Source organism: Falco biarmicus, chromosome 5 (genome assembly GCF_023638135.1).
Source record: "Falco biarmicus isolate bFalBia1 chromosome 5, bFalBia1.pri, whole genome shotgun sequence".
Taxonomy (NCBI): Eukaryota; Metazoa; Chordata; class Aves; order Falconiformes; family Falconidae; genus Falco; species Falco biarmicus.
Window position 1 is genome coordinate 61,729,322 of NC_079292.1, and position 21,073 is coordinate 61,750,394.

The following is a 21,073-nucleotide window of genomic DNA, read 5'->3' on the forward strand; positions in this document are numbered from 1 at the left end:
CCAAATAGGCCTTGGCAAGAAAGCGGTCTCACATCATCCATCCATGCAGAGGTCAACTGAGCAATCAGAAAAGCCAGTCAAAGACAAAGAGCTTCTGGAACTTCATTCTCAGCAGAGCTGCCATTTTACCACAAACATTTATACTGTATTTTGACCTCAAAGGAGGATATCAAGCCTTAACGTCAAAGATTCAGCCATTTGGCCCCTTCCTACTTCACCCTCTTGCACTGGCATGGCATGCACCAGCAGCACACAGCCATGGCTTTTCTCCTACAGTCACCCACCAGCTGCCACATGGCATCGTGGAGCAAGGGACGTGCCGCAGCAGCACAGCCAAAGACACAATCGTTCGCAGGCTTTACAAGTGCGAGGTCTTCCCACAGGGCCCAGCGAGACACGTACCCTACTGAGAAACCTCCAGCGCCCATGATACCTTCAGGAGATCTACCTTGTCTGAAACTGGTCCTGCCCCATTGTACAACCTCTGTGCTGGGATTCTGAGTAGGGAGCAGGTCTTGCAAGAGGGAAGGCAGGATGCAAGCTGGAAGACCTACAGGGAAGTTAGGATTGCTCCAACAGCTCACACCAAGGGGAGAGGGGTAAAAGGGGGAATGATCAGCTGGGGTGGGAGAGCTTATGAAAAAAAAAAAAAAAAAAAAAAGAGAGTAATTCTTGGAGCCTGTCAGTGAAACTCTGTTAAACCGCTGCTAAAGTTTGTTGTCTGCATTCGTGTCTGTAGTATCTTAGGATGACACTCACTTACTCACACTCTGTAAGAATTCCAAAAAAACATGAATAACTAATGAATATGAGCTGAATATAAACATCGTTTAACTTGTTAAATTTTCTAGTATATGCTTCTGAAGCATGTATTACCGTGTATGCTCAATTTACTAAAAACATTAAATACTTTGCTTTGGCATTTAATACATCCTTAAGTGATAATATATTCTGTATCTCTACCATCATGCATAGATGACATAGAAATACACACCTGAAAATGTTTTCTTTCTGGAGAAATAAAAGAAAAATGCCCTACCAAAAAAAGCCTCATAATTTTAAATTTAAAGGAAAAAAAAAGTAATTAAAAACAACAACTACTGAACTGTAAGCCACTTAGTATGAAGATGCACGTTATTAATGATGACATGACCCCACAGGAACAGATGTATGTGGGTCCAACCTTGCAAAGCCAAGCCCATACATGTCTTTATTCCCTACACTCCAGGATTTGACTTTTCCATAAACTCGCTTGAAAATGCTGCTATCCATGTGCTTAAATATGAACAGCTACACTGCCAAACAGCTCAGGAACCTGTACTCCTGGGTTTTCAGAAGTTACACAGAGGGCCATAGTGCAAACAGTGGAAGGTTGGTTTCCTAATTAATTTCTCATTTTTAAGCGTGCCCTTCTCAAACGTTTAACATGCAAAAAAATGCACACAAAATAGCTCCAAACTCTGTTTCTCAGAGAAATGCCTACCTTCACAATTCAAAAGACAGAAACAAATCACAGTTGGATTTACCAAGGTGCCCTCTTCTGGCCTTCAAAATAAAAAGTTAGCTTGCTGTCACCTAGTTTCTTTGCATGGAAGAGGCATCAAAATGAACAGCTGTTTGTGCAAATACTCAATTTATTTTAATAAACTGGCCAGAAAAATAGCACTACAGATAGTTCTTGATACCATACAAAACACATTCAAAAATTCTTCAGTTATAAAAGAGTTTATAAAAATAACTTATAACATTATTCTAGAAATCTCAGTAGAAATATATGAATTTGTTGCCAGGTAGAAATTTAGACATAAGGTATTCCGTCCAGAGGGCTGGAGAGTGTACCCTCTATTGACACCGCACTACTAAATTTCTGAGAACCATTTAATAAAAGTAATCTGAACCTTTCTGCTAAAACAGACAGAAATGAAAAAACAGATCATAAAGCACATTCATTTCCATTACAAAGAGGGATTTTCACCATGTCTTGATAAATATGTATACAGTTTATCCAGCACAGGAGGAATATTCAAGAATTCATTATTTTCCATGGAAACCTCTGTTGTAAAAGTATTGTTTTCTTAATTAAATATAAAACAAAGCACACACGGAACTAAATAAGCTTTTAGGCCATGTCCACGTATAAGAAGTTTCACTATTGGTTTTTGGAGGCTGGGTGGGGGTTTTGTTTGCTTGTTTGTTTTGGGGGTATCATTTGGTTGGGTTTTTTTGATTCTACAGGGCCACTAATCTGAGGGAGAGTCTCACTGCTGCTGTGTTCAAATTGGCCAACTTAGACCTGAAACAGTGCAGCATATGATAGTTCATATGGAAAGGAAGGATTTATTCAAATTTAATAAAGTTGCACAGGGCTCTTGGAAGTATAATTCATTCCACATTGGAATTGTGTCTAATTGGACTAATTGGACTAATTATAATCTCATAAGATTCAAGATAAAGCTAAGATCACATGTACGTTATATGCACGGTTGTTACTTTCAAGGGAGAAAAACCACAACAACTTTCTGTACAACAAGGCCTCAATAAAGAGTGTTTTCCTTTCTCACTAAGGAGAACATTTTCCCAAGTAAGTTTTTCTAAAATAAAAAGTCACAACAGAGTCAGTTCGGAAGCCAAGAAATACGTTATTCTAGACAGTACTAAACTTTTTTCCAAAGACACCTTCTTCCTCAGGATCAAATATGTAGACACAACTTCCCCTCCACAGCCATGTGAGCTGGTAAAAGGCTGGTAAAGGTCATGAGACCTCGCAATTGCTGTGTTATAACCGAGCACGCATGGGCACTATGCAATTGTGATAATCTTCTTGAGTTCAGAAGTTCTTTGTTCAGGTAAGAAAACAGAGAGGAATAAAAGTAAAACAAAACAGTTGCTGTCCAGCTACGCTAGCAGTTCTTCCATCACTGCCCACCAGACAATACAGGCTTCAGGCTGTGACCTCATGAAAGCATTTGTTAAATGCCCTGCTATGCAACAGCTCGACAATCAATATTCCCATTGCATTGCTAATTGCCAGCCAATCACCACAAGTGACCAACTTCCAAAGTGCTCTTCTCCTCAGCATGATGGAACACCCTGGTTAAAACCTACACACTTCCACAGATGTCCGAGGATGACTTCTCCAAAAACCTTTCTTCTGAATTGCACAGGTCAGACACTGTGACGAAAGTCAGTCTCTGGCAATAACAAGAATGGGGGTCTTTAACCTCAGCATCCGGCCTGAAGGGTACTTTCACCAGAACGCTTAGTCACGGACAGGGTGGTGAATATCTGAAAAGAAAGAAAAAAGAAGATTTTTAGTATGGCTAAAATGGATTTTTTCTGGAAGATCAACATGGGCATAATGCTCAAACCCACAGCTATTTCTGAAAGTAATAAAAGAATAATGAAAAACATACATTTTAAATCCTTGCCACTAAATAGCGCATGCGCACACATACAAATACCCTTTGTTCTCTTCATTTACCTTATGGTCTTCCTTATACAGTGGAAAAGAAAGAATTAAGGAAGTCACATGGCTTCATACCACCTTCTGCTTAATGCTCTTAAGTTTCTACAGTGCAAACAAGCTCAGCAATAATAAACTCTGGTCTTTGCACCTAATGAATACGTGTCTTTATGGCTCAAAGATAACTTCTTTGTTGGGAAAGTGAAGTTAACCTAAGGCAACAGCTTTGGGGAGAACATAAATTTTGCCTCTGTACCTTTTTAGTTATTACAGAAATGTGGAACTGATTGCTGATGTAGGTATTATGTCTGGGATCTGTATCCTCTGAATAATGGCTAAGAAACACTTAGTCAATGTCGTTTGAAAAAGTCCAATCTTCACTGCTCTCAAGTTTACATTAAAGAAAACAACGTATTAAAAAATAATTATTGTAAAATTAAAAGGTATCAAAATTCAGGAAGAAAAAATCCTACAAAAGCTTGTTTAATATTAGAACTTTACTATGCAAATATGCATAGTTTTGCGTAGATAATAATACAGAGAGGAAAAAAAGGAAATCAAAACCACTTCTGCCTAAATGGTTCAAAGTTGCAGTAATTAGCTATCATCAAAGCCATCTCTCAGGAAGAATAAACTTAGCACAAAATAAAGTACATACACATTTCAGTTATGCAAATAACACTGAAATATCTAAAGATAATGGGGATCTGAAAGCCCTACAGTTATCTAGGTAGGAACTCTGCTGCATTAGGGCTGCTAGCAGCATTTCAGAGAACAACATCAATAAATGATGTATCTCTTCCACTTTCTATAAGCATGTAAAGCATTACATACAAATCAGGAAGACAAATGCATGACTAATATATATGGCAGAAGAACAGCAATATATTTAAACTATAGTTCATGGCTTGAGACAGGCTTTTTAACTCTTCAGTTCTGATTCACAGACTGACATTTATTATTTATTATCTTCACTTATTATTATTTCACTTTGAAAGACAAAGATTAAAACATGCAAAATTTATCTTCTTTCTTTTTGGCCCGAACTGCAAACTGTGAGTGTGCTAGCCAATTCCAATGGCTACAGGGACCACACAGCTCCCTAACTCCAGCTGGGAGTCATTTGATAATTATGGGAAATGCAAGTTTTTTGACAAAATTTGTTAGGTATTGAAGTGAAGACAAAACCTTAGATCCAACAAGTGGAAAGCCATTATTAGCTAACTCAAAGAATCATCTCAGCTTTCAGAAGACACTTGCTCTTCATCACAGCTGCTTGATTATACACACCTGTACTTCAAGCGGTTCAGTACAGCCTAGGCTGCAAAGTAATTCCCTATAAAGCTGAGGTCCTACCAAATCTGTTCTTGCAGTTATTTGTACTTTGTCTTGCAGGAAACTCCATGCAGTACTCATGTTTTCTGAAGAATAAAATGCTGCTGACATAAGAGAAGCAAAATCTGGCTCTAACTTGTTAGCAGCGAGGAAAAAATGGGACCCTCAGTCTTACAGTCTTCTTCAGGTTGAGTAGTGCCATGTTTCACAGGAGACTCTTAGAGCAATGAATTAGTACTAATGCCAGTGAAGATGTCAGCATTTGACCCCCCAACACTGTCCCTTTCCTGCTCAGATCAGACTTCATTTTTTTTTTAGCTTTTACATGGATATAAAAGTAACACCAATATTATCCATCATTCTGTTCATCCAGATATATGCAGTCCTCACAAATTCCCAACAATGTTTAAGCATTTTTTAAATCAAAGAATACCATCTTGCACTTTGATTTTTTGTTTACTGCTTAAGAGATCAAATAAAGTAACAGGCACAAAAAAACTTTTTGAAGACTGGCACTAAAAATTATCACTGTTCCCTGGAGCTTTTAAATAGTGTGTTTCTCCTGAGCCAATTTCTTCCTCCACCACTCAAACAAATATGATTTTCTGAAATTACCTCCCTAAATTATGTCTAATCATCATTCTATTCAGTTTCAATTTTAGCAGCTCAGATGTCCAGAATAAATTATGACTACCATCCCCTTTTCACACTGCATATGCTAATATCCCACTTGAGTTCACAATGCCTCCCTCCCTCGAAGCTCTCCCTCCACAGGGCCCCCATAAGGTAAGGACCTGCAACCCCTCTTCAAGGGCTTCCAAGAACACCATTAGATAATACTACAGATAAAAAGCAGAATCTGTATTGCAGATGCTTTGAAGATGATTTAGAATGCTAGCAGTCCATTCCATTAATGGAGTTCATACTATATCGCATATACTGTATCTCTTTGGAAACACAAAACAAGAGAAGCAGACTTCACTTCTGCAGACCAGCATCCTGGTGCACTCTTACAACTCTTTGTAGCTAACATAAGCAGGTAAAAACAGAGATTCTGTACAAAGACCTACAAAGGTCATAAACAGTTTGCAGGGATCCTCAGCTAATATAAATGGGTCCTAATGCTACTACAAATCAGTGGAGCATCTCTGATTTACACCTAGGAGAAGGTGTCCCCCACCCGCTAGAGAAAATTAAGCTCTTTGTTACAGAGGAACAGCAAGACAAACACAAGAAGAAACGTTTGTGTGGCCTTACATACTTCACTTCAAAAGTGAAGGCCTACAGGTTAAAGGAGAAATCTTTAAAAGGGCAGAATTTGATCGAAAAATTGTCATGTAGCTGATCCCCTTCCCAACACCAGTTTACAAGCCTGTTTTGAGCACACATATCTAAAAAAAATTAGCTTTGAGAATCATTTTAGCAGAAATACTATTTGAAGACCTCATAAATGGATCTTTGAGTGGAAGGAAAAAATCTATACTTTCCAGCAGAGACACCACTGGATTAGGGGAGACGATAAACATTTCACAAATGAACACACTAAAAAAAAAATAATCTCCCAATAATCTATGTGTTAGATTGCTAAATGGTAAAACCAGATCATTTCCTGTCCTTCCTTCCCCTCTACCTTCCCCCAATTTCAGACCTCTTTAATAGAGCTCTGCTATTCAGATTTCCAGCACCTTACCCCAGAATGCTACGAAAGCTGGGCTATGTATACAAACCTCTGCACAGACGGGATGAATTCCTATGGTGCTGTCCAGCTGCTCTTTTGTGATCCCACATTTAATAGCAGCTGCAAACCCTTGGGTGACTTCTCCAGCATTTGGACCAAGGACATGGAAACCAATGACTCTCTCCTAAATAGCAAAGATAATCAAGTGCAAGCACAGTCAATGCATTCAGTTCTCTTTAGACAACATGTAAGGTTTTCTTACTCAAGAGCATATAATTTAATCAGCTAACAAAACATACCACAAATAAACGTAACCACACAAATGTGAACTATCATTAGCGCCAACAGATGGGAAATAGTTGGTATAATTTTGTTCTTTCTGAAAAGGAAAAGATTCAACTAAGAACTCAAGAAACAGCTGCCTTACAAAGTTTTGTGCAGGAGTCCTCCATTGACGCCAACAGCATACAAATTTAACACACACCATGGTCTATGCTTGATTATTTTGTTTGTCCAAATTGCAACCTGCATTTAAATTTTATTCAGGCAAGCTACTCCACTCATTCCAACAGACTGCTTGCCTAAGTAAAGACGAGCACCTTGCATGAAGGTTTGCAGCATCAGGGCCTATGCTAGATGGCTACATGGTGCGTTATCTACCGAGGAACTTTCAAGTTGGTAATTGCTTACAGGAAAGGGTCACAAGCTGAAGTTCTGGCTAACCAGGTACAGCAAGAAGTGTATCATAACTAAACTGACAACTACTCCAGCTGCAGTGTTTGCTGTCATTGGGAGATAATACACCTAGAGACTGGCAAAAGAAACTGAAAGGCATCCAGTTACAAGGAAGATATTATTACTTCACACTTCTCATATCTGTACTACTGTTCAATTGCAAAATACGTCAAACTACTGCACATATAGCCTCAGCACTCAACAGAACAAGCTGTGCTGACCTGACCTGCTTTTCTTAAAGAAAGGCTTGCTTCTCTAAGAAAAGCAAGTCTCCTTTAGCAAGTACAAACTGCTCTTTAGTGGCTTTTAGGGCATTAATCAGATCTTGCTGAGCACAGACGTGGCCCAGTTGGCTATCAAAACTTTTCTGCTCCTCCTGCTAAATATCATGTATAAGGGAGTGTGGATACTCAGTAATACACTGAAAAGTTGTTTTTCTTTCAGTAGGCCTGAGGACTGAGATTTACAACAGGGTTTATTTACGTAAGTAACGCTCTAATAAGGATAATTCCATTTTAGTTATTACCTTATTTTCCTTTAAAAATATGGACATATGTAATAACGAAATCAAGATAACTACGATTTAAAATAGTTACTGAACTATTTTTCATCCAGGGTAACTTCCAGCTCTACCACTAGATGTTTAAACATGTTCCAAATTTTCAGGACAACGAATGGAAACAAATCAATGAAACACTTTCAATCACCATTAAGCCTTTTCATTTCCTTAAGTAACTTTGGATTATGACCATAACCATGGGTTCTAAAATAGCTTCCACACTAGTGCAGACTCCTCCAGGAGGAGATGGGCAAAACCAGACAGTTTTGAAGATTTTACAAAATGGTGATGTGATGCTTAGAAAGATTGCAGAAAGATAAATCTGTATCTAATGATGAAAGAAAAGAGGTAAAACATGGGGTTTTTTTTAGGACTGATACGCCACTACCTTAACAGGAATATATTTTAACAGCATATTATTCTTCATAATAATGTATATTATTAAAATCAACTAATTTTTTTATTAAATAGATGATGATCATTCAGAGAGGGGCATACCAGTCTTTTAACCAATTAGTAATTTCCCTTGTGCTTCAGCAGGTATGGTACGTTCCATTGCCAGGAAATTTTATCCTAGTCCAAGGATAATCCTGGCATTATCACTTTAAATGAGATTTGTACAGGCAAGGTACATTAATCCTGTTAGAACGAGCTCAAGGGTTTTATAGACACGTGGATTTGCAGAGGTTTCAATTTGTGATGGCTTCTGAGTGACCTCAATTTCAGAGAGAAGAATCTCTTAGAAAAGAATGTCCCAGTTTGGGGAGGGGAGAATAAGAAAAACTGATAAAACTTCTAACCATTTTTACATGCATTGATTCCCTCACATTTCAATGAAGTCTTAGAGATCTCTACTTATTTTAGGTACATGGAAGACACACCATATACCAATAGTAATGGCAGAGTTTTCTATTTTACTAAGGGTTGGTTTTGTACAAACAAAGTATTGCATCACTATTGTCCTGGTTTTGGCTGGGATAGAGTTAATTTTCTTCTTAGTAGCTGGTGCAGTACCATTTTTTAGATTTAGTATAAGAATAGTGTTGATAACACACTGATATTTTTAGTTGTTGCTAAGTAATGCTCATATTAAGTCAATGACTTTTCAGTTTCTCAGGCTCTGCCAGTGAGAAGGCTGAAGCAGCACAAGAAATTCAGAGGGGACACAGCCAGGACAGCTGATCCGAACTAGCCAAAGGAACATTCCATACCATAGAATACCACGCTCAGTATATAAACTGGACGGGGGGGGGGGGGGGGGGGGGGGGGGGGGGCGGAGTTGGCCAGGAGGGGCTGATCGCTGCTCGAGGACTGGCTGGACATTGGTCAGCAAGTGGTGAGCAATTGTACTGTGCATCACTTTTTTTTCCCCCCCTTCCCTTTGGATTTTGTTCTTCCTTTCTCTCTCTTTTTCCTTAAAATTGTTATTTTATTTTATTTCAATTACTAGATTGTTTGTATCTCAACCCTCGAGTTTTACCTTTTTCCCCGATTCTCCTCCCCATCTTGCTGGGGGGTGGGGGGTGGTAGTGAGCAAGTGGCTGTGGGGTACTTAGTTGCCAGCCAGGGTTAAACCATGACAACTATACATATTTATTACATTTCAAAAGGCAGAAAAAAATATATCTAAGTTTAAAATGAATTTTTTTAATTAAATTATTATAATTTATTGTAATAAAAATATTGGTATAATAAAAAACTGTTTAATTGTTAAAAATAACCTATTTATAGCTGTAGTATCAACGGTCTCTATGATGAACATAGAGCTACTGTTTTCCCTGGAAGGAAAGAAGCACTTACGTTATCTTGAATATTGCAAATTATCTTTGCATAGCATTTGTTGTTGTCTCTGGATGGCACAGTCCATTCCAGTGGCCAGAAATGACTATGGTACACCTGAAAATACAACACAAGTTAAAAAAAAACCCACAAAAACAGTTATGTAATTTCACAGCAGAGAGCAGATCTTCTCAGAAGTGCCAGATTATCTTAAATAATGAGCCATGCATGTAGCATTTGGAATATCTGAAATAAGGGCAAAACTCTTTCCCCTTGATGAAGGCCAAAGAAGGAAGCCTCTACAAAACAACTGCTAGTGTCGTCCAATAATTAAAGAAAAAAGAAACCGTAAGTATATTACACTTCCAGGATGCAGTTCACCATGCTTTCATTAAAAAAGACAATTACAAGCTTCCCTCACAGAAGGCTGTACTGTCTCTGGGTTTACCCAGAATGAAGGCAAAAATATTTCTCAGAGCAGAAAATGGGAAGAGCCTGGGTTTAGGAGAGATAGTATTGTGTATCACTGCAAAATGGAAAGTACATTAAAAACCCAACACATTTTCTTGTCTGTCCCAACCAGTGCCACTGGGCAGATTCCTAACTGCAGGTAAGGCTGCTCGCCCACCTGTATAGCACTTACCTCAGAAAACGATGGGGTGTTTTGAGGCACTGTTCTACCCAGAACTCCTGACAGCTCCCATTATAAGGTAATCTCAAATTGATTACTATTTTAAATAAAATTTTAATTGATCATAACTCCAGTAAAAATACATTCCTTCACAAACTAGGAAAGACAACTTAATGTTTTTCCATATTAATGGGCTCACAAAGCATTCATAATTATGGCTACCTGAAACTGAAGTTTAATGGAATGACAGATGTGACTCAATAATCTTACTGAAGCTTGCAAAAGCAAAAGCCAATATGGTGACATGATAAAGAAGCCAGAAAAAACTAAATGAGAACTTAGCCAGAACACAAATGCTTCTGGATGCACATTTTAAAAAATGGCTTTGAAAATTGAAAGTGCATTTCAAGTGCATTCTTCCACAAAGAAGGGACCAGTGTTTAAAATGTCACAGCAAGAATTTGACTCAGTAACAAAAATTTGACTCGGTATATACAAACTTCATGGGCAGATGAGAATTTAAGCCTTTGCCTTGTAGTCAGGTTAACAGTACTTGACACACTGCTGTTTTGAGTCATATTTACTTCTTTTCTCCATGTTCCAATTCAAAAAATGTAATTGACAAAGCTAAGAGGGAGGCAGGTTCTCAGGTTCGTAAACTGCCACTTATCAGCTTATTTCCCCAAATAATGCTTCTCAGGTGATCTTCACGGGACATAAAAGCTCAATTTATTGTCAGACTCCCTCCCCTCATGCTTTCTGTAATGTGGTCAGTACAGTATTTTGTAAGAACAGCCTCTGGCACTAAGTGCTTACATATGTCTAATTTCACTCTTGACCAGCAATCCCAATGAATAAAAAGGGATTACTCACATGAGCAAAATTAAGCACACATTTCCCTGCATAATCAAAAGAAACAGGAAAAACGAGCATAACATTTGGCTTTATCAAGTAAAAATCACCATGGCAAGGAATTTGCCACACTGTAGCTACAAAAAGCTCCACTTTGACATTAAAAGCAATGTATTGCTTCTAGCACATACTCAGCTTTAATTTATCCTGAAGTATTTGCAAACACAAAGAAATCTTTTTTTTAAAAAAAAGAAAATATCAAACATTCCACCTTCAAGCCCTGTTTGCCAAAAACAGAACATATTTGCAACTAGAGCTAACAGAATTGTGGACTATTTTTATAATATGCCCAGGAACTGCCAAGGAAAACAAAAACGTACCTAGTCGCCTCCTGCCCTTACATCAGAGCACAGAACACTGCTTTAATTGACTCTTAACATTATTTTAAATTACAAATTGGGAACTTAAAATCCAGAGGCATTTAAACTAAAGCATTTACCTCAACGTTTTCCTCCCCAAACTTCTCCACCGCAGTCTCTTCAGAATACCCACAGGCTCCATACTCCAAAGGAGTGAATACAGTAGTTGGAACATTCACATAGTCACACTGTGTGGCATACAAAACAAAACAAAAACCCACAAAACATTAAGAATAAAATCAACACACTGGGTAAAAATTCAGCAGTCTGAAAGACAGGAAGAAAAGTCAGATTACTCATAATTCTGAAACTGACTGTATTTTTTTTAATTGTTTTAAATTAAACCACAGGTTTGGGTTTGTCCCTCTCAGAGCAAGAACAGAAATACAGTTTAAAGACACACTGACATTAGTATGCATGGATTAAAAGGAAGAGGAAATTCAGTGCCATGTTTTAAAAACGTGCCAGATCACAGGTCAACCTGGAGATAAAAAGTAGACTGTTCAACTCCTACAAAGCATGCTATTTTTAGCTGGTGATGCTGCAAAGACACCACCACCATCCAAAACCCATCTTTTTTATCAACTGTGTCCTATGTGATGCTGAAGAACCAAAGACATGAACTACAGCCACTTGAGGGGACAGAACTAGGACTCATACTGTGTGCCAAATCACATACCATGAGAGGCAAACATTGACTCATGACTTCACTGGAGCTTTACGTGTTCTAGAGGCTCTCTCTCTGGGCCTGACCACCCTCATGGTGAAGAAGTTTCTTCTTATGTTTAAATGGAACTTTCCCATGTTTCAGTTTGAATCCATTGCCTCTTGTCCTTGCACTTTATACCCCTGAAGAGTCTGGCTCCATCTCCTTTACCTTCTACCATCAGGTATAAATACACACTGATACAAGAGCCCCCACCAGCCATCTCTTCCACAGGGTATAAAAATTCCCAGCTGTCTCAGCTTCTCCTCGTGTCAGATGCTCCAGTCCCTTAATCATAGTCCTGACCCTTTGCTGGACTTGCCCTGCCCTTCTTGTACTGAGGAGCCCAAAACTGGACACAAAATCCAAACCTGTCTCACTAGAACCAAGTGGAAGGGAAAAGATGACTTCTCTCTACTTGCCAGCAATGCTCTGCCAGGATGCAGCCCAGGACGTTACTGATCTTCTCTGCCATGAGGGTACATTGCTGGCTCATGGTCATCTTGTCCTCCATACCCCCCTGAGGTTTTCTCTGCACAGCTGCTTTCCAGCTGTTTGTCCCCAGTCTGTGCCAGTGCATGGAGTTACATCTCCCCAGGTGCAGGACTCTGCACTTCTCCTTGCTGAACTCCATGAGAACCCTGTCAGCCCGTTTCTCCAACCTGACAAGGTCCCTCTGAGTGACCGCACAAACACTGGTTGCATCAGTCACTTCCCTGGTTTCGTATCATCTGCAGACTTGCTGAGGGTGCTCTCTATCTCACCATCTAGATCATTAATGAAGGTGTTGAACAGTATCGGACCAAGTATCCAACCCTGTGGCACACCACTACTGGCCGACCTTCAGCTGGCCTTTATAATGCTGGTCACAGCCCTCTACGCCTGACAGTTCAGCCAGTTTTCAATCTACCTCACTGTCCACTTATCTAGTCTGTACTTCATCGGTTTTATCTATGAGAAAGTTATGGGACACAGTGTCAAAAGCCTTTACTAAAGTCGAAGTAAACAACGTTCACTGCTCTCCCCATAGCCACCAAATTAGTCATTCTGCCATAGCAGACTAGCAGGCTGGTCAGCTGTAATTTTAGTGATTTTATTTTCTACAGATTTCAACTCTGATTTCCTTTGTGACCAGGGATCAGCAAAGATGCTGCTTACTATTCTTTCCCCACCTATCCCTAACTTCATTATGTTTCACACAATCACCCTTTCCAGATTTGTTACAACAGCAACATATGCCAAGTTCCCATCTAAGTAGTTACTAATTTCTTGGATTCACAGAAAAAGGTGTTGCTTTCTTTGGCAGCATAAGGATTTTTGTACCCTGAGAGACAGTTATCTGGCATAAAATGTAAATTAAGATACATCCATAGCATTGCAACAATTAAAAAATTCTGGCTCCAACTAAGTTTTTCTTAAACTTTGCCTGACTGATGTAATGACATTATGCACACTGATTCAGGATTCTGTTACCACAATACCTGCCAACCTAAAATAAACAACTCAATCAAGCTCTAAATCTGGCTGACAGCTGAACTTGATATGAGTAAACAGCCTCTAAAAGAGAAAAACCTTTATACTCATGCCCTCTGGTTAGGAAGGTGAGACAAGCACCCACATCAGCGGTGCTTGGATTGTTGTTCTTTAAAGGCTTTTTAAAGGCTCTCCTTTCCTCCTGGTTTAAAGATAAGGTGTAAATGAGTACCCATGTTACTCCTATTTGGACTAGTATAACTTGGCTGAAACCTACAATTGCACACGTATGAAATGTAAACACTGAATTGATGAATTCAACTCTCAGGTATAAATCCGTGAAGACTTATTGGTATGTTTAATTTTCCTTCATGTCCATATTCAATTACAAGCAAAACTATGTGTTACATTGAAAACAGATAGATGAGAAGTGAAAGAATTAGTGGAAATAACACTGAAAATGAAGAGCATCACAACCTCTATTATACTCTATTAGGGACCATAGATAGGTTTAGTAAACTGCCTATGAGTTCGAGTTAAAGCGCTTAATGGGACGGAATGATTGCTGACTTTTAGGGAAGGCAGTAGAGCTAAAAACAAGTTAAATGATCTCAGTTAATTTTATTATCATTATACTCAGAGAAAAATAAAACCTCTTAATAGAAAAAAAAAGACCACTGCTTAATCCATAAGGTATTAATTTCATCCTACACAATTAGCAGAACATATCTGCAGTAATATCTTTGCAAGGGGAAAATTAAAGTGATCATCAAAGCTAATCCTTAAAGGCCTACTGTTTTCCATAAACTAGCAGACTTGCACTCCACACTTTGAAGCAAAGCAATGACAAGTGTTTTGTGGCAAATGGTTCCTTACCTTACTGGTTGCCCCAGCATAAAGCCTTTGAACTAACAATCTTCCTGCCTGGATTGCCACTGGTGTGAGTTCCAGCTTGTCCTGCAGTATATCTCCAACAGCATAGATATACGGCACGTTTGTTTGCTCCTCATCGTTGACAGGAATTTTTCCTGTTCTGCAGTTTGAATTAACAAGAAAAAAAATTCAAGTGTTCTGCCATGAAGACTGGAGGTATAAATAACCTTGCAGAAGTTAGGCCCTTTAGCTTTAAGAGAAAGACACATATTTGAAGTATGAGGGGAAAGAAGTAATATTCACAATCTTACAGTCTTGGGCAAGAATGTAAAGTAGTGCAAATATGACCAAAACTACAGGAATGTACACATTGGATAAGGGTAGCCCATGAAGTTGCAATTCATCTCCTGAATCAATTCTTTGGTGAAGCACAAATCCCTTCCTCAGACACCCTCTAATACCAGCTGACCTGTGTACTGGCAACTTTGAGGGATGACAGAAAGAAACATTCTTCCACCTAAGCTCCAGGAGAGAAGAATTTCTCTACTACTGAAACTCCAGTCCAGTGGCTGAAGCAGCTTCTATAAATTTACCCTTCAGGCTTCTATACAGAGACAGGTCAAGCTGTTCAAACACCCTACTTAAGGGACAGCCAGCAAGCTTTTTTAGCTATAAGTGTACTGAGCTAGTGGAAGTTTTTAATTATTAATACTTCCTACTTCATTAATAAATGAGATAGTGCAGTAATCACTGCAGGAAAGAAGTGTAACAGGGAAACCTAATCAGACAGGCACAGAAACAGTCACAGAGTTACTTGAGGGGCCAGCGGTGTATTAAAATCCAGCTTCTTCAATTTTCCTCTTGTTAACAAATATACAGTTCATGCTAATAATTGTATAGCTCATTCTATTAAGCTACCAGTAGGTGTCCTGATATCAAAAGATGTGTACTGTTCTACAAGACAACACGGCTCTGACCTTTTGAGTGGACCAAAATTTCCACTTATTTAGAACTTCGCAACAGTTCCCTTCAGCAACATCAGTCACTGCATTCACATATAAGCTGCCCTCTGCGCTGTTTTGCCATAGACCACCAAGTCAAGTCGTGGTCCCATGTCTTTTCTTCACAGGGAAGATCATCTAGGCCCCATGTGCCTAGGTGTTTTAGTTACCAGTATCGAAAACGTTACCAATAGCTCCACTCCCTGGTGCAACGACTTCACTACATTAAACATTAAACGCTCCTCTGCAGGAGACAGGTTGTTCCCAAGGGTTGCTCTAAGGCAAGAAATAAACTTCTCCAAGATGTAAAACACATCATGAACCCAACTGTGAGTTTAAGGAATGCTTCTTTGACCTTATATTTCACAGTAAACATATAGTAGCATTTACATTCAAATATAAACAAACCCCACAACACTAAAAGCCTGTAGGAACAATTACATCTCTGCCCCAAGAGGTGGTAGAGATGAAAACAAGAAGATGAGAAGAAGAGAGTACAAGGAACAACTGACAGATCCTAGAAAGCCCGGTCACTGGAAGAAGCTGAGACTGACATGTGAACCTAGACAGAATGGAGCAGACACTTCTGACTCCCAGCATTTAGGAACTGACGTTGCAGTATCAAAAAAGCAAATGTGGCAGTACTATGGGAGAAAAATGCAACTATTTGCTACATAGTCTCCTATCCAAGTGTGTGCAAAGAGGAAATAAATTTTTCCTCAAAGCATTTAAATGTCTACGCACCACCAGTAAGTGACACAAGCTCATAAGTGAATGGTATACAGACATCTGTCCTTACTTTTCATTGATCTTCACTCCAACTTTGTCCAAACCAATTTTTCTTGTGCATGCATCTCTTCCGATTGCTAGCAACACCTGCAAAACAGCAGTGTACATTACTGATTTTTTAAAACCTCAAAAGTGCATTTGCATGTGGCTATCTATTATTTTCATTATATACTATGGATTAGTATCTAAGGCTTGGTCACTTTACGATGAATATGTACAGTCACAGAGTTCAAAACAAGCCACACCACCACCATGACCTAACAATACCAGGCTTTAGGCTTTAATAGTAAGATTAAATACAGCCAAATAGCTTTCCCTGAAAAAAAAAATCTCACGAGTATTCTGAACAAATTAGTTAGGGTCAGATTCCTTATTCCCTCACAATTTTATACCAAATTGTTATACCTACAAGAGCAGGTGACCCAAAATGCTCCATAACGAAAGGGCTCTTTAGGAAGGAAACTCAGATGCTTAGACAAATAAAAAGACGATACAGTAACCTTTGTTTTGATCAGAAAATATTATTTACTTACATATTGTCTCAGCCAAGTCACTGCCAAAGAATATTATTTGTTGAATGTATTTGTTTGAACATTTGTTCAGAATGACGAACAGACTGGGCCAAATTCTTACCCATCCTATCAACTTGGCTACCTTAACAAGCAAAACAAGTTCCAGCCTATACTTGCACAAGGAAAAGTGCTATGAGCTCTCCAGTCTTGGACAGCTGCCCAGGTAACTACACAAAGTTTCTTATACGACAACTAAGAATTGTGCTGAAGGAATCGGAGATCTGCTTCAGCTCTTTTAGTTGACCAAGCATGCATGCCAGATCTTCAGAGCTGAAGGTCTTAAAATGCATCACACACAGCTCATACCTTCTATGAGGAGTGACAGCATTTCAGCGAAAGATTTAATAAGAAATCAGAAATTTCTTTAATGAAAGGATGACACTGATTTGCTAGCTAAAAAGCTTTCACTGCTGTGGTCCAGGAAATACAGTATTACAACACTGTGCAACAGCACTGTTGTTATTGCTAAACTTTACCAAATATTGGCCCTCAGATGAACTGAGGCATGTCCTTGTTATGGGACGAGTGATGCACTGTACAGGTGAATGAGGTCACTGGCACACAGCATTTGCAGCCTAAAATCCCAGGCTGGCAAATGCTTGTCTTTATGCACTCTGGGTAGTTCCAAACACTTTATTCACAATTTCCCCTCCTCCCCCACTTCCAGCACCAAGGCCTAAGAAAATGAGTGGGGTGAGGCGTGATGGAAACAGTCCATCAAACATATAATGGCATACCTGCACAGCGCAATTTTACTGTTCTAAGTGGATAATGAAGTTCCCCGACTGACTTGCCACAGGGCATTAGCTGGTTTTGTGAAGATGCTGCATCAGCAACAGGTCTTAAGAAGACATGACACCTGTTTATTTAGTCTTGCACAGACCATTGTTTTGTGCTAACTCCAGAACATGCTTTATTTGCTATGAAAGCTGTTCTAAATCATTCCTCATCATTTATGGCAAATATCCCATGGGGGAAAAATCCTGCAACTGATTCCACATGACCAAGCTCACTACATCCCTAAGCTAAGAAACAGGTTTCAAAAGCAAGCAAGTGATTTGGCAAAGACTCCTGACTATGGATTCTGGGACTTTTGTCACGTTAATTACCTGTTGATTCTGTGCAATTACCATATTTTGATGATTAAAATAACTTAAAAAAAATCTAACTATGGATAAAAACATCCCACAAAATCTCAACATTAAATGGAAGGCTATTTCATGTTCTTCATGTATTTAGACTCACAGTATTGTATTCTCCTTCAATTATTTGTGTCCCCTTTGTGGACTTGGCTGTAACTTTCAATCTTCCAGGAGTTCCTTCCTCAACCTGCTCAACCTACAACATTTTGGGGGAGGAAAAAAAAAAGGGTTTCATTTCAAATAAAGATATGCAAATTATCTTTGTCCCACCCCATATTTTATCATTAAGAGTGTTTAACCATGACCTAATATTAAGCATTTATTCTAAAGATATTTTCACTTTTCTCTACATTTTGTGATTACCACTTGCGTATTTAAACATTCTGGTTTATCTCCACACATTTATTCTTATGAACAACACAAAGACCTCATTTCTGTTTATAAAAGTTGATTGATAGCTAACTTCTTGTCCAAACCCACCATGTGAGCTGCTGGTATCAACTGGGGACAGAGGAGGTGAGAAGGACGAGAACTCTTGCCGGATCTGGAAACACCATCAGATATTTTCTCCAACCTCACCTACAGGGCCTTACACCCACGGGAAGCCACTGTCATAGCCCAGCCCTCAGCATTACAGGCCTTTGCCCTGTTTCAGTTACATTAGTCCGACATATAAAGCTGCCATGGCCTTGCATGAGAGGGCAGCAGCTGGCTCTAAATGGCTGAAAAAACCACCATCAGCTTAAGAAAAAAACCCTTCAGAGTTCCCCAGAGCCGGCTGAAATAAATATTCCTAATTTTAACTACCGATCCAGGAAAAAAAAAAAAAAGCAGCAAAGGTGAATTTTTTGGCAACTATGCTCTTTGTTCAGAGTAATAAAAAATGAAGGTTTCATTTTATATACACTCCCTTCTACCACTCATATATCAGAAAATACTAAGGCAGCCACAAAACCACTGGCTTTTTTTCCAAACCCACCTCTTTCCTCTGATAAATAAATCAACTAAACAAGTGAATGGAATTGGAAGCTACAGAAGTGGGTTATTTTTTGTCCTCATTAATATTGACCACACTGTGAGGAAAGGACTGTGTATCTTCAGCTACAGTCCTTTCCTTACCTTCCCAGAAAACAAGGTGCTCGCGGCTTCCTGCGGCTGGTTATACATACAAGAGACATGTAAGTGTGCAACACAATTCTGGAAATTTTGGTGTTCATTCTACAGATGAAAAAGTACTTTTCAACAACTGCCTTAGTTCCTACTTCATATAAGAGACAGAAAAAGCGAAGTTCCTGATAAAGTTCTGTTTTCCTCTTTTTTTTTTTTTTTTGGTTTCAAAAAGCCTTCTGTGCCATTCTACCAATTTTGAAGGATCACTGTTCAAAGGTAGCATTATTTATAATAACTCATCTTCTGTCTTCAAACATCCCAACAAAGGGCTTTAATAAGCACAACACGCATAACTGCGGAAACGATGTTTGAAAGAGATGAGAAGACCTACTGAAAACATACCCTGCAATTTAAGTTTAAGGATATTCTCAGCTAGAAACAGAGCCAAATATTTTATTCCAATTGAAATCAAAGATATGTAGTGAAGGGACAGGGTAAATTTTGTGATTAGAGTGATGGACTGCCATTTAGTTGAAATGATATGCTTGTAGAAACAGCTTCCTTCTTTCTCATCCCCCACTAGAGACTACTAAAAGCTAAATCTGAAAATAAAAGCTAGATAAACATCCCTGCTTTTCATATAACATGGGATTTCTGCAACCCAAACATGCATAAAAACAAAGTTTGAAACACGTACTTCAGCTTCTCACAGCACATCTCATACACTCTGTAAGAGAAGGTCAGATCCACAGCATGGTAACTGGCAGAGCATTTTTTTAAACTACACGTGATATTACTAAGGGTGAAAACGAACAGTCTTCACTCAGTTTAATCCCCTAAACGTTAAACTCAGTAACTTAACACCAAATTGAAAACTGCTTAATACATTACTTCCCATTTTATAATAATTAAGCACTAGTTATTATGAAAAAAAGTTATGAAAAATACTGTTAGCACGCTCTGAAGTCTTTGATAAGGCAACTTTACATCAGAAAAGCTTCAGAGCTTATCTAATCTGCCTTTCAACCTGAATTTGCCTATACATGTACATCACTAGCTGCACAAGTACTCCTACTGAATTTAATGAAAATTGAGCAAGTATTTGAAGACTGCCAAATTAAGGATATAGGTGGATACTTCTAAAGCTCATTTACTTTTCTGGATAGTCAACTGGTCCTGGGCACATATAAGCAGTACTTTCTGGCTGAGAATTTGAGAACTGAGAATGAAAACTATGACTATTTGTGATGCGCTGTGCCTGATCTTACAGGAGATTATGTATCTGCTTGATTATGAGCCTGTGAGAAGTTTCACAGATTCCAGGACAACTGCTGAATTTGCAGGACCAGGATAAGCAGGAGTAACAACATTTTTAATGCACCATATACTAATCTACCTAATTCTAATAAAAATGAGTTCTGAAACCTCACAAAATTTTAATACTAAGACTAAATTGTACCTGTCAATTGCATATGATTCATGACTTATTCAGTTTAAAACAAAAATTAGCCCATACTATATCGTAGCAGATCCTGTACTGCAAATTCAACTTTTGTATTCACTAAGATAATTTACATCTTAAAGCATTATGATAGTTACATTGCAATGGGCTGTAGCCACATACCACTTTGAGCCTACCTTGATCGGCACAAACTCTCTAATAAAGTTGATTCCATGTTCTGCCATATATGCGCCAATTTTGTTTGCAATATCCTGGTCAAATCCTCTTAAAAGGATGGATCTCACCATTACAGTGACATCTAACCCAAGACCTGCAAGAAATCCTGCACATTCCAAGGCAACATAGGAAGCTCCAACCACCAGGGTTTTCCCTGGACAGTAAGGCAGAGAGAAAAGGTCATCACTGGAAAAAAAAAAAAAAAAAGAAAAGGAAGTTAGAGACAACTGGAAGAATGTACTGTGGTTTATATTTATCTAATTTCTTCTGTAAGAATA

General features: G+C 38.7%; 1 protein-coding gene across 3 annotated transcripts in view; it reads right to left on the reverse strand.

Moving 5' to 3' along the window:
• Positions 1-1,614: 1,614 nt before the first annotated feature.
• The window catches only part of TXNRD1 (thioredoxin reductase 1), a 47,749-nt gene continuing 28,290 nt past the window's right edge, over positions 1,615-21,073 (reverse strand). For all 3 annotated transcript variants that reach the window (XM_056339300.1, XM_056339299.1, XM_056339301.1), the window contains 8 exons: positions 20,756-20,981; positions 18,111-18,203; positions 16,304-16,380; positions 14,507-14,663; positions 11,532-11,639; positions 9,571-9,666; positions 6,526-6,660; positions 1,615-3,285 (listed from right to left, as the gene is read on the reverse strand). In XM_056339300.1, coding sequence (XP_056195275.1) covers positions 3,223-3,285; positions 6,526-6,660; positions 9,571-9,666; positions 11,532-11,639; positions 14,507-14,663; positions 16,304-16,380; positions 18,111-18,203; positions 20,756-20,981 — 955 coding nt within the window. In that variant the 3' untranslated portion in view covers positions 1,615-3,222. The remainder of the gene's footprint in view (positions 3,286-6,525; positions 6,661-9,570; positions 9,667-11,531; positions 11,640-14,506; positions 14,664-16,303; positions 16,381-18,110; positions 18,204-20,755; positions 20,982-21,073) is intronic.